General features: G+C 45.3%; 2 protein-coding genes across 6 annotated transcripts in view; one reads left to right on the plus strand and one right to left on the minus strand.

Annotated features, from left to right (window-relative positions):
• Positions 1-613, minus strand: part of WDR25 (WD repeat domain 25) — a 92802-nt gene extending 92189 nt beyond the window's left edge. The window contains exon 1 of one of the 3 annotated variants that reach the window (XM_028709360.2): positions 372-606. The gene's annotated coding sequence lies outside the window, so the exon portion shown is untranslated. The other 2 variants (XM_028709450.2, XM_028709541.2) reach the window with 2 other exon arrangements.
• A 130-nt stretch (positions 614-743) lies between these two features.
• WARS1 (tryptophanyl-tRNA synthetase 1) overlaps positions 744-14149 on the plus strand; it is a 28132-nt gene continuing 14726 nt past the window's right edge. Inside the window, exons 1-4 of one of the 3 annotated variants that reach the window (XM_077924064.1) lie at positions 744-916; positions 3436-3516; positions 12020-12226; positions 13757-13964. In XM_077924064.1, the coding sequence (XP_077780190.1) occupies positions 12113-12226; positions 13757-13964 (322 nt within the window). In that variant the 5' untranslated portion in view covers positions 744-916; positions 3436-3516; positions 12020-12112. The remainder of the gene's footprint in view (positions 917-3435; positions 3517-12019; positions 12227-13756; positions 13965-14149) is intronic. The other 2 variants (XM_077924066.1, XM_028709844.2) reach the window with 2 other exon arrangements.

The following is a 14149-nucleotide window of genomic DNA, read 5'->3' on the forward strand; positions in this document are numbered from 1 at the left end:
CTGGCACATTCTCTAAAATGTTGTGGAAAGCTTAGCTTTCAAAGCACACATTTTCCTGTTACCTAAGCGACTGTAGATAATTCTTTTATCAATATGCCACCACCATGAAGAAAGAAAACGTGAGTGTGGCATGCAAATACTTTTCCCCTACCCCACCCCGGAATGTATGAAACTGGCAGAATTGTTAGATCTATATCAAAACCTGTGTTTGCCTGCAGACCCCCCAAAACACAAACAAACATACATACACTTTGGGGGAGGGGACTGTGCGCCTGTATTACAAGGTAGCCATATAGGAAGGCTTTCTACAACTATATTAAGCTTAGCTACAGTAACAAGAGTTGTGAAACAGGGGCGCTTTGAGCACGTACTTTGCATAAAAAAACCTCCTTTCCCCCGCTTCAAAGCGGCCCGAGTGCCACGCGAAGCAGCTCCGCCTGTAATGCCTGCAGCCAACGTCTGCCAAGAAGGGACCCGGACCTGTTTCCTTGCACGGGGGACCCCTTTCACGGCAACACTGCCCTCAAGCAGACTCCCTCTGCGTTGCTTGCCGCTCGGCTTCGCAGCGTGGGCAGGTGCCTCCTGCTGAAACGGTTCCCCCTAGGAAACTCGACCCGGCGTCGAACGGTCCGGGGCCCCCCTGTACCCCCTCACCGACGTCCTTCGTTCTGTGTTTTTGTTTGTTTTCTCGCCCCCTTCGGCTTACGGCACGGCTCTCACCGAAGACCTCACCTCCTCCCTTCCGCAGTTCTGGGCATGGGCCTAGCTGTCCTCTCTCGCTCCTCTTCACCGGTGGTTCCGGGCTCAGGTGTGTGTTTCCCGCCCGGACGGCGATGAGCGACGCACTTGGCTGATGCAAAGGGGAATCGCGGCTTCTTCCAGAGGCGCTGAGAGAAGCGGCTGTCTCCTGAGGCAGGTGAGAAGCCGGGGGGGGGGGAGAGGCGAGTAGTCGGGGGAGAGGCTCCCCTGCAGCCCACCCTTTGAGTGGGAGGTCTTTGGGGGGGGGGAGAAGACCGTGGGGGTCCGACCCGTCGCCCAACTGACCCATTATTCTCCTCTCATGTAGTTCCCTCCCCCCAAAAAAGACAGGGCCGGCCCAAGGCATAGCTCAGGGCCCCACTCTCTTGGGGGCCCCCAAAAAAAAATTAAAGAGAAAAAAAAACCCTGGATGTACATTTCCAAAATATAAGATTAATAAAATAAAATAAAATACAGCAATAGTGATTTGTGTTGTGTACATAGCTGTCAACGTTTCCCTTTTTTTAAGGGAAATTCCCTTATTCCGAATAGGGTTCCTCGCAAGAAAAGGGAAGAGTTGACAGCTGTGGTTGTGTAGGCTCCTATTTGTTATGTGCAAATGGCTTTAGATACCTATTAGGTCCGACAGCTGGACTTATAAAAGGCCCCATCAAACCTAATAATAATAATAATAATAATAATAATAATAATAATTTTTATTTATACCCCACCCTCCCCAGCCCAAGGCTGGGCTCAGGGCGGCTAACAAGTAATAATAAAAACAAGCTGAATGAATACAACTTAAAAACAAGATTAAAATACAACATTAAAATACAACTGTCAGGGGCTCAGGAACAGAGGCACAGGGGAGAGAGGAAATGGAGAGCGAAGGGGAAGAATCTGAGGGCAGCGGAGGGCAGAATGACAGTGACCCGAGAGATTCCATGAGCCTCTCCAGTGAATCAGAAGATTCCCAGAAGGGGGCGCCGATGGCCAGGGCAAGGGGGGTCCCAGGGGGGACACACCAAAAGCAGGGGGCCAGCGGAGACTCCCAAAGCAGTAGCTGGAAATCAGGACCAGCTTCCCCACCAGAGCGTAGTGGGGGGGAAGAACCCCATAGGTCAGAGCCAGCGTCTCCTCCGGCAAACAGGGAGGAGGAGTCAGACCCAGCTAGCATCCCAGAAGAGGGAAGTAGCGACAGGAGCAGTATAACGGTCAGGAGGAAGGTGGCCGGCTAGGCGCGCGCACCAAGTTCAAATGTACAGGCGCGCGGGACAGCAGAAAACCCAGATTGGGAACCAGGTCCTAAAGCCCGCCGGAGGGAGGGGGAAGACTCAGGGGACTCAGCGTCAGAAGAGTCTAGGAAAGGCAAGACCCCAGCGGACAAGCGGACCCAGAGGAGGAGAGAGCAAAGGAAGAGGTGGAGCAAGGCTAGGGTCTTAAACTGGTGTCTGGGGGGAGGAGACTCAGACGGAGCTTCGGCGGTCTAGGGTTTAAGACGTAGAGCTGCGCTCCGTGGTTGTAAAAGAGAAACTGAACTTCAATAAAGACTATTTTATATAACAACGGACTGGCGTTGGTCCTCTGTGAGCTGGGACCTGAGGCAGCCCTGACAACAACATTAAATGCAACATTAAAATATTGAAACATTAAAATATTAAAATGCAACCTAGGGCCTCATCAAACCTAAACCCGGCCCTGCCTGAGGCAGACCCCCCCCCCCCAAAATGCCGACACACACACCCCTCCTCACCAGGGAAGAAGGGGTGAAGGAAGAACTACATCAGGAGCAAGGGGGGGGGGAGATCTACATCTGGATCTGCTCCCCCTGTGGATCCTGTGGCCTGAGGCAGTTGCCTCACCTTGTCTCCTTTTTTAATTGTTTTATTTGCATTTTTAATACAGAGACAGAAAAGAAAAACAGCACATCCCACATCCCCTCCCCTACACACACACACACACACACACACACACACACACACCATTGTACAACTTTCATACCAATCTGGACTTACAGCTGAATACATGGTGACTTCCTTTCCACCCTTTTCCTGGTTTCTTTATTTTTCCTATTAAATCGCGTATTCTAAATTTCTAATCTTCTAATTTCTTCCTCTGTCGATATGTATTAGCTCCTATTCTGTGGGATTTACTGAAGACCTGCTAGGCAATTTAATAGTTTATACTGGATCCTAAAATATTCAATAAACATTTTCCAATCCTCCTTATCATCCTTTTCTCTTATCCTATTCATTATACCTGCCAATTCAGCATATTCAAGCATTTTAAACTGCCGCTCTTCCTTAGTGGGTACCATACTTGTTCTCCACCTTTGTGCTAATAAGATTCTAGCCACAGTGCTGGCATATAATAATAATTTATTTTGTTTTTTAGGGACTTCAGTTGTTACCATTCCCAAAAGGAATGCCTCCAGCTTTTGGGGAAGGTTTTTTTGAATATCTTTTTTAATTCATTGTAAATTACTTACCAGATTTCCCTGATTACAGGACCACCACATGTGGAAAAAGGATCCCTCTACTTCATCCCCTCCCCGCCCCAACACCTGTGGGAAGCAGTGGCCCTCTGTCCCACTCACCAATTCCCAGCAACAGATATTCAGTGTTTAGCTGTTGTGGCAATCCCCTTTGGCAGTCCTCAGTCATTGCTAATTACAGGGCTCCCCCCCCCCCCCCCGAGCTGGAACTTACCAGAACTAAGTTCTGGCACCTCTCAGGTGGGCGCCATTGCTGTTGTAAGAGAACAAGGGAGGCATTTGTGGTGAGTTCCAGCATCTCTTTTTTCTAGAAAAGTAGGACTGGCTATATCTTGTAGGAACAAATGCTATAGTTCAGCAATGTTCCCTGTGTGGGAAAGGTACTATAAAGCCTTTAACATCTTGGGATCCGTTTAGCTAACTACGAGATCTCCTCACCCCATATGTGCCCACTCAACCACTTCTATCAGTGGAATTGGCACTTTTACAGGTGCCACATAATACCCGCACTCTGTCATTTAGTGTGGTGGCACCAACATCTTTGAACTCCCTGCCTTTTGATATCAGGCAGGGGTCTTCATTATATTATTTTCGGTGCCTGCTGAAGATGTTTCTTATTTAGGCAAGCCTACTCAGATGTTTGGGACGCGGGTGGCGCTGTGGTTTAAACCACTGAGCCTCCTGGACTTGCTGATCAGAAGGTCGGCGGTTCGAATCCCCATGATAGGGTGAGCTCCCGTTGTTCAGTCCCTGCTCCTGCCAACCTAGCAGCTCGAAAGCACGCCCAAAAGTGCAAGTAGATAAATAAGTACCGCTCTGGTGGGAAGGTGAACAGCGTTTCCGTGCGCTGCTCTGGTTCGCCACAAGCAGCTTAGTCATGCTGGCCACATGACCCAGAAGCTGTCTGCGGACAAACGCCGGCTCCCTCAGCCTATAGAGCGAGATGAGCGCACAACCCCAGTGTCGTCCACGACTAGACCTAACAGTCAGGGGTACCTTTACCTTTACACAGATGTTTAGAAAGTTTGTAGGAGTTTTAATTTGTTTTGGTCTATTCTATTGTAGTTTTAGCTTCCTCGGTGTTTTAAAATATGGTTGTTTTAGTGAAAATTTTATTGTCTTGTTTTTCTTGTACAAGCTGCTTTGAGGTTTTTTCTGCAATCAAGCAGTATATAATTTTTATGAAAAAAAAATAATTTTTGATTGTCCTGAATATTCCAACATTCACTGAGTGGCCTCAGATTCTGCTATTATGAGAGACAGAGAGAAATCAACCAATCAATCAGTCTCCCTATCCACTTCCTCTGCACCATGTGTAATCTTATATACCTCTATCATGCCCCAAATGTAGCATTTCTTCATATTGCTTGGTTGGAGTCCCTTTCTGAAGGAAAGAAGACTGGTGTGTCAGGACTATCTTGAGGGGGCATGATCTCTGCTTCCACTCCCAATGTCACCACTTTCTTTGCCTAATGGCAAACATTGTATGTGACCTTTTTGTCCACCCTGAGACCGGGCACTGAGTTTATTAGATCACCTTAACCAAAATATGATGATACTTAGCATTTGTATAGTCCTTGCCAGTGTTTTAAAAACACTTTACATGCTTGAAGTTCACATGTACTATCATCCTTATACCAACACTGCAAGGTAAGTCATCGTTATTATACCTCTGCTACAGCAGAGGGGGAACTGAGACAGAGATAAGAGTGGCTTGCCTAAGGTCACCTGGTGAGTTCTTGGCAGAGGCAAAATTCATACCAGAGGCTTCACAATTCACATTCCACGTTTGGATTTGGTCTCCCCTTACATCTTTATTTAAGAAAGCTGTTCACCCAGGAGAGGGGGCAGAAGGAGTTGCAGGTGGATTTAGGGAACATAGGAAGCTTTCTTACACAAGGTCAGACTTTTGTTCTTCTAGCTCAGCAGTTTTCCAGGTCTTTGGCAAAGATCTTTCCTGTCAGCTGCTATTTGATCCCTCTTTTAAAGGTAATGTGGAGTATTGAAACTGGGACTTTCTGCCTACATAGCATGCCCTGGATTAATGAGCTACAGTCTCTATCCATGCTCCCTAGTGTCACATCTCCTGTAGCCAGGCTAGCAAAGAGACTTCTTTCTGAGATCCTAGAAAGCTGCTGCAATTCAGAGGAAACCAGTGAATCACTGGTCTGTCATGGCATCTCATGGTGGTTGTCTCTCCTGGCCCTATTCCAAAAAGTGGGGTAATCCGATTGAGAAATAGCTTTGCTTACAAGGCTGACTCTGAACTTGTGAGTTGAGCAGGCTGAGAGTCATCAGCATTGTCCCAATTAGGGTTCGCAGCATTCCCTACACAGGTCTTTTAAAGGCATGTATATGTCATGCAGACTTTCAATGATTATTGAAGGAAATAATAACATGCACCTAGCAATCATGTCTGTCAGAAAGAGTGTTGAGCTGCCTTTGGAGACTAAGCTGTCAACCCCAAAATCTTGGGTTCAAAGTTTGCCTCTTCCACAGAATATGTTAATATTGATCTACTGAGATAACGTAAGATATGTGCTTTGAACACTTAAAGTACCGAGTGCTAATAGTACTTAAATACTTAGTATTATTATACAGTGGTGCCCCGCAAGACAAATGCCTCGCGAGATGAAAAACCCGCTAGACGAAAGGGTTTTCCGTTTTTCAATGCACTTCGCAGGACGTTTCCGTCTTGCGATTTTTTTCGCTCCCCCCCCCTTTTTCTAAGCCGCTAAGCCTTTAATAGCCGCTAAACCGCTAATAGCGCTAATCCGCTAAGCCACTAATAGGGTTGCTTCGCAAGACGAAAAAACCGCTAGACGAAGAGACTCGCGGAACGGATTATTTTCGTCTTGCGAGGCACCACTGTAATTTCTATTCCCTACTTCCAAGCCTTTCTTACTATTCACCAGACAGTGCTACAAGCTAATTTTTAAAACAAGTTATTACTATTTATTGCTATATTTATATTGCTACCCATCAGCACATGTTCCCGGTACCATTTACAGGGCAGAGAGTAAACTGCAATATTAAAACACAAGATAATAATTTAAAGCATTAATAAAATGTAACATAAAACGTTCATTTTTTTGGCAGAGACCTCCTGCCAAAATACAGTCAGTTAGCAGACCAATAAGATAAAACACAGAGTGTACAGTAAGAGCCCAAATTGAGAGCTGTGTATACTTAAACATTTGGAAGAAGGCTAAACCGCTTGCTGCTTTCTGACAGAACATTGTTAGTGACTGAAGTTGCCTCCCAGTCACCTCTCAGCTTCCCCCTGCCCTCCAAACTGAAGGGGCACTGTGGCTGACCATCCGTATGAGTGTGTTACTGCTCTGGTTTTCACATTTTCTACCTTCTGGGAGGCCTTTCAACAACTATTTCCCTGATAAGGAATATTGTACAAACTTGCGTATTTGCCATGGAACCTCTGTGTCTTGCAGAGGGTTTTGGGAGTTATCTTAGGGTTCACATATAACAGCTGGGCTTATGGACTCGCACAAACTGAGAATATGCCCTAGAATACTCCCAATATGCACTTTATTGCACATTGCAGGTGGTGGAAACGGGGAGGGAAGCTGCCTTGCAGAAAAGCTTGACAACCATTATTGATTTTCAGATTGAGGAGGCTCTGGTAAGCTTCCAAGGAATTCCAGGGCTCCTGGGTACATTGCCTGAAAATCTGTACTCTTTTGCTTCATTCTGAAAGATTGGGGCATTTTTGCTTATGCTAGTGATTTAACAATACACTGTTAATCATACACTTTGACACGTTAATATTTATTGATTTTGTAATGGAGTGAGCAAAGAACATTAATGTAAATCTTCTTATATATTATAACAGAGCTTGTCAAACTAAGACCCGCGGGCAGGATACGGCCCACCGGGCTCGTTAATCCGGCTTGCGGACCCCGCTGCCCACTCGGTCAGTCCCTGCACTAAACAGGCACGGCACAGAGGCCTTGCTGCACAGAGACTGACTTCTGCGACACGGCACGGCTTTTGATTGGCTGCAGGAAGCTCCTGCAGCCAATCAAAAGCCGCAGACGCCTCTGGGTGGCACCCCTTCCTTCCCGCTCAGGCGGCCGAGCGGGAGGAAGCGGCCAAGCGGAAGGAAGCGGCAGCGGCGCAGAGGTTGCCTCTGCCACCCAGGCCAGCAGCATCTGGGTACCACCCCTTCCTTCCCACTAAGGTGGCCAAGTGGAAGAAAGCAGCAGCGGCATGGAGGCTGCCTCCACCGCCCAGGTCAGCAGCATGGGCTCTGTGCCCCACCGAGACAGAGGACACCAACGCTGCCGAAGACGAGGCAGCATTGGTGGCTGTGGCGTGAGTGGCATAGGCAGGGGGGCCTTTTGGGAGGGGAGGTGCTTTTGGGAGGTGGTGGGTCCGGCCTCCCACAAGCTCTGAGGGACAGTGGACCAGCCCCCTCCTGAAAAAGTTTGCTGACCCCTGTATTATAACCTTAAAAGGGCAATTAAAATTCAGTGTTCCCTTGTGCTATACAGAGAAGGCAGGGATACTGTCCTCTTTAAGCAGGAGCCAGGGAAAGTGAGCACCTGTGGGGTTTTAATACTTCCTTAACTGATAGGCTTTCTGCCTTCTGGGGTCTAAAGTTTGCATTTGTGTGAGCAGTCCAGGAATGGAACAACCTGCCTGGGGAGAGTAAAGAACCACCGTTCTTGTACGCTTCTTAAGGAATGATTGACTAAGTATTGTCTAATGATGTTTCAAATTTAGTTGTGTGCTCTATCTTGCCATTCGGTGGGCTATAGCTCTTGAAAATCTGTCTTCAGTTGGCCGGGGTTGTGATCCATAATTGAGGCACACTCAGCATCGTTACCATATTCTTCTGAGTTGGGCAGGGTTGAACAGCATTAACAAAGTAAATCCGGGTTTGGTTCTTTTTAGGACTGTGACCATTGTAATTTCCATAAGGCTATAGTCAACAATGTATTAAGGTGAATGTTCTGAGGGTCCTCCCAGTCCTCTGGAGCATGGCATGACGCAGGATGTGCATAGGGTATCCAGAAGCTGATGGCATTTTGTCTGTGTTTTTGGGAAATGATAGTGATAGAGCTTACCAAAGTTTGCTTCAGTTTTTGGGAGCTCATCTGAAAAACAAACTGAAGGTTGAAAATTGTAAATATACCCTGTCTTTTCCTCATTTCAAAAGCAGACGTTGTATAAGTAAGTTTGCCATTTCACTTATTTGTTGAATAAGTAAAATGCATTAAAAATGATCGGCAGAAAATTTCTAAGAAAAATTGAGACTAAAATTAGATCCCATGGGAATAGATTTTTTGAGTGCAGAAGTGGAGATGGAAGAGTTATTACATGTAATTTTCGCTTAAGCGTAATTGACTAAGGCAAAGCATTTGGCATCGTAATAATAGCATGTAGATGAGTGGAATAGAATTCTCAAAGCATACTATGAAATCCTGTTTTTTAAGTGTTGAGGGAAAACTAGCAATGATACACCTAGCCACAGAGCTAGGCAGAAGTGTAATTAATAAATCTAAAGCAGATATTATTTTAATGAGGGTGAACGAGGAGAGTGCAAAATATGGTCTGAAGCTCAACATCAAAAAAACGAAGATCATGGCCACTGGTCCCATCACCTCCTGGCAAATAGAAGGGGAAGAAATGGAGGCAGTGAGAGATTTTACTTTCTTGGGCTCTGTGATCACTGCAGATGGTGACAGCAATCACAAAATTAAAAGACGCCTGCTCCTTGGGAGAAAGGCGATGGCAAACCTAGACAGCATCTTAAAAAGCAGAGACATCGCCTTACCAACAAAGGTCCGTATAGTTAAAGCCATGGTTTTCCCCGTAGTGATGTATGGTAGTGAGAGCTGGACCATCAAGAAGGCTGATCGCCGAAGAATTGATGCTTTTGAATTCTGGTGCTGGAGGAGACTCTTGAGAGTCCCATGGACTGCAAGAAGATCAAACGTATCCATTCTTAAGGAGATCAGCCCTGAGTGCTCACTGGAAGGACAGATCGTGAAGCTGAGGCTCCAATACTTTGGCCACCTCATGAGAAGAGAAGACTCCCTGGAAAAGACCCTGATGTTGGGAAAGATGGAGGGCACAAGGAGAAGGGGACGACAGAGGACGAGATGGTTGGACAGTGTTCTCGAAGCTACAAACATGAGTCTGACCAAACTGCGGGAGGCCGTGGAAGACAGGAGGGCCTGGCGTGCTCTGGTCCATAGGGTCACGAAGAGTCGGACATGACTAAACAACTAAACAACAACAACAAAAGCAGATATTCATTTCCCAAGTCAAGTTCCAGGAATAACAGTTTACTCAGCAAGTTAAAACAGTGATTGGCTTTACAGTGGTGCCTCGCAAGACGAAATTAATCCGTTCCACGAGTCTCTTCGTCTTGTGTTTTTTTCGTCTTGCGAAGCACGGCTATTAGCAGCTTAGCGGCTATTAACAGCTTAGCGGCTTAGCGGCTATTAACGGCTTAGCGGCTTTAAGAAAAAGGAAACAAACTCGCAAGACGTTTCGTCTTGCGAAGCAAGCCCATAGGGAAATTCGTCTTGCGGAACGACTCAAAAAACGGAAAACCCTTTCGTCTAGCGAGTTTTTCGTCTTGCGAGGCATTCGTCTTGCGGGGCACCACTGTAGTTTGATGCATTGTATGTTGTGTTTGTTCCAGAAGTGATATTTGAGATGCAATCAAGCAAATGGAGGAGTATTGCAGTGAAAAGGGATATTGCTGTATTGGGATTTAAGGAAATTGGAGAATTGTGGAGAAATTGCTGAAAATTCAAGGCTGTGAAAGGATATGCTTACACACTGGGACTTGTGGCTTCCTTTTGAAGGCTACAACAGCACTTTGGAAGTAAGCCCCATGAATATTGCGGGACTTAACTTCTAAGTCTATTCCATTCTGGTTTCATTCATTCAGTGCCATGGTCAGGAATGAAACCAGAATGGAATAGACTTGGGAAGCTACTGTTCAGCATCGTGAGACCTGTTCTGTGGGCTCCCGCAGGGTTCCACCTTGTTCCCCATGCTATTTAACATCTATAGGAAGCCTTTGGGAGCTGCCGTTTGAATGAAGTGTCATCAATATTTGGATGAGACCCAACTCTATCTCTCTGTTCCATCTGAATCTGGAGAGGCAGATGCAGTGTTAGAGTGGTGCTTGCACGCAGTGATGTGTTGGATAGGGGCCAAGAAATTGAAGCTGAATCCTGAAAAGACAGAGATGATATGTGTCCCCAGTTTTCACCTACAGGAGGTGGGGAGACAACCTTCCTGGATGGCACTGCACTCCCCTGGAAGGAGCAAGTCTACACCTTGGGGGTGCTGTCACTGGAGGCTACAGCTGTTGGACACAAATAATGAGGACACTGTATTCTGTTAACTTCCAGGTTGAAATAGTGCAATGCCCTCTACGTGGGGCTTCTCTTGAAGCTGACTTGGAAACCTCAACTGGTCCAAAACACAGTAGCTAGATTACTGACTAGGGTTCCATGTAGATCACATTAAGCGCTGTTTTAAAACAGCTGCATTTGTTGCGAGTTCGTTTTCTGAGCCCAGTTCAAGGTGGGCAGAGTAGTGTTTAAAGCCCCTAACAACTTAGGCTTGAAATATTTGAAAGACCATCTCCTTCTCTACAGAACTTCTCTGGTGATAAGAATGGCAGGGGAGTCTCTCTTGGTGGTTCTGTTGCCCTCAGAACCTCAAAGGGGTGGCCAAGGAGAGGGCATTCATTCTCTATGGCAGGCATAGGCAACCTTTGGCCCTCCAGATGTTTGGGCCTACAACTCCCATGATCCCTAGCCAACAGGACCTGTGGTCAGGGATGATGGGAATTGTAGTCCAAAACATCTGGAGGGCCGAAGGTTGCCTATGCCTGCTCTATGGCAGCTCCTAAATTGCAAACTTCCTCCCCACAGCGGAGGGTCTGGCAACTTTATTAAACAGCTTTGAGCAAATGCTGAAAGCACACCTCTTTACCCTGGCCTTTGACACCTGAGATGTACAGTGGTGCCTCGGGTTAAGTACTCAATTCGTTCCGGAGGTCTGTACTTAACCTGAAACTGTTCTTAACCTGAAACACAACTTTAGCTAATGGGGCCTCCCGCTGCCGCCGCACCGCCGGAGCACGATTTCTGTTCTCAACCTGAAGCAAAGTTCTTAACCTGAAGCACTATTTCTGGGTTAGCAGAGTCTGTAACCTGAAGCGTATGTAACCTGAAGCGTATGTAACCTGAGGTACCACTGTATATTTTCAAAACCCACCCTTTTTGTGAGTACATATATTAATTTTAAGTTTTAAAGCTGTTTTTAATGTACTTTAAATTGTTGTGGCCCACTCTGGGACCTGACAGTGAAGAGCAGCAGAATGAGAATGCACATATAGGAGTGAGCTGTTTAAGTGCTAAATGGTGCCCAGAGTAGTGTCAGATCAAAAAGGGCTAAGGAACCTTTGCCCTTGATGACAAACATGTTTGTAAACTGGCTTGGCTTGAGCAAGCCTCTCTGTAAATGCCATGCCTAATTGCTTCAGGAAAGCCTCTGACTTTGATTTTGGAATGAGGTTTGTTTTCCGGTAGTAAAGCTCTGTTGGGCCTACCAGGTGTATGCTAAATATTAAATCGATGTATTCATGTACAGTATTCTTAGATTTAAAAATACATGTGTTTGAAAAACTTGAATCCTATTTTGTGTGTTTGCACATAAAAAATAATGCTTGACCTATGCAATATTTATAAAACTAGCTACCAAAGATGAAAGCATACATGGTCTTTTATCTTCTAGACTCCTCCAGGCTGTTTTGAAGTTTCTGGATAAAAAGAAGCTGCAAGTTGCACTTTAAACTATAAACAGAAAAGATCCTTCACACTCCTGAAAATGGCAGACCTTCAGAATTGTGACTTTTGCTCTCTTAATCCACTTGAACTGTTTGAACAAGTGACTGCACAAGGAGAAAAAGTCAGATCGCTAAAAGCTGAGAAAGCACCAAAGGTAAAATTGTCTTTCATTAACTGAACTCTTAGCAATATTAGTTTTCCAGTTAGAATTTTATTTTAGTAGAATCTAGTTATACAACTTTCTCATTCATATGTGTGCGTTTGTGTATGTGTGTGTGTGTAGCCTTTTAATAAAACTGAATTTCTACATCTACAAGCTCCTTTAAAGGGGGGGGGGTGTTGTTGTTTTTAAAAAGGGTAGCTATCTCACAAAAACAGTAATTTCTAAGTTCCTTGGTTGGGAATTTTAATATATTAGGGATTGATCTAGAGTGTCCCTTCCAGAAGCAGAAGAGTTCCTTCTGGTTGGTGAAAGGATTGAGATCCAGTGGGCATACCTACTGGAAGAAAATGGGGAGAGGCTTTTTGCCTCAGTTTCCCCCTTCTGCCTCCTGCATTACCCCCATACTGTTCTAGGGGGTCCTTCAGCCCTCTGGAACACTTTTCAGACTGCAAGGGGAAGGTGGGCTTGGCAAAAAATGTATTCTCTTCCCACCTACTCTTTTCGCCAGCGGGAGTGTCCTGTGTCTGAGTCCAAAATCATTTAAAATTGCCTTCTGAATCCAACAAAGGGTCTCTCTAGTCCAGGATATTATTTCTAATGTGCTTATCCAGATATATTGGGATACAGTGCAGTAGTCCTGCCGTGCTGTTTCCACCCCAGCCCAACATGTCCAGCAGTAAGAGCTCTGAATCAGGATGTTTCATTTGACTACTCATGGCTAATATCCATTATTAAGCCCACCTTCTACGAACGTGCCTGGATTTTTTTTATAAAACTTATTGTTTATGGCCCATGTTTTGGTAATGTATTTGATAGGCTAATTAGTTACCTGGTTGTATTTTCAGGGCATTTTAGATTAGCGATAGGTTAGAGACATGGGTAAGAATGCAGTTGAGTGCTGAACAAAGGGCTAAGCCAATGGGAAACAGTGGAAAAGTTGAGTTTTCAGGTGGGATTTGATAGCAGCAGATGGGGTGGTTTGGATAAGTCTGTAAAGGAAATATTAGCTTCTCTGCACATTTAAGAACTCTTTCAAGTCCTACAGAGCCCCTACAAGGTAAGTAAATATTTGTATTAGTTTTGCAAGTGGAAAAGTGAAATGGAGACCTTGAGTGACGTTGCTCAAGGTTAGACAAGCAGGTCATTTGGTTTGTTTGCGTGGAGTTTGGAGAGCCAGCTGCCCCATCCACTTTCGTCTTCGACCTGTTATTCATTCTCTCATTCATATATATATATATATATATATATATGCAGGTTTTGGTGTCCTCGGGTGTCTTCCCGTGTAAAAGTTGGGGTGTCTAGGCGACGTTTCGACGAGGTCTCACTCGTCATCTTCAGGCTGGTGCTTTCGGCTTCTTTACATATATATATGTACACACGCAAAAAAACCACACAAACACACATATGACTTCATGCATATAGAACATTTCCTATTCTGTATAATGTAGCTGCAAGGCCACAGCTTTCTGCATTTTATTAACCTGAACACTGCCTTGTGTGTGTTTTCTTCTTTCACCCCAGGATGACATTGATACAGCAGTTCAGTTGTTACTGTCATTAAAACTGAGCTATAAAACAGCGACAGGTGAGGAATATAAAGCAGGTTCCCCTCCAACAGACTTCACTCCAGTCAGTAATGGACCAGGAGACACAGAAGATAATGATTTTGTAGACCCTTGGACGGTACAGACATCCAATGCAAAAGGAGTGGATTATGATAAACTTATAGGTACGTGGTGTTCTATCCATTTTTCTAAGATTTTTAAAATCTATAATATAACATGCTCTGTCTGCTGCATTTTTGTCATGAAGTGCTCAGATTAACCAAGTTTTTCATTGTGCTTAAGCAGCCCTTTCCATTTCCAGTTTTCGAGAGGCAGTTTTGCCTAACACCATTTGTCTTCAAACCCTTCT

The sequence above is a fragment of the Podarcis muralis genome, chromosome 1 (assembly GCF_964188315.1).
Source record: "Podarcis muralis chromosome 1, rPodMur119.hap1.1, whole genome shotgun sequence".
In the NCBI taxonomy this organism is placed as follows: Eukaryota; Metazoa; Chordata; class Lepidosauria; order Squamata; family Lacertidae; genus Podarcis; species Podarcis muralis.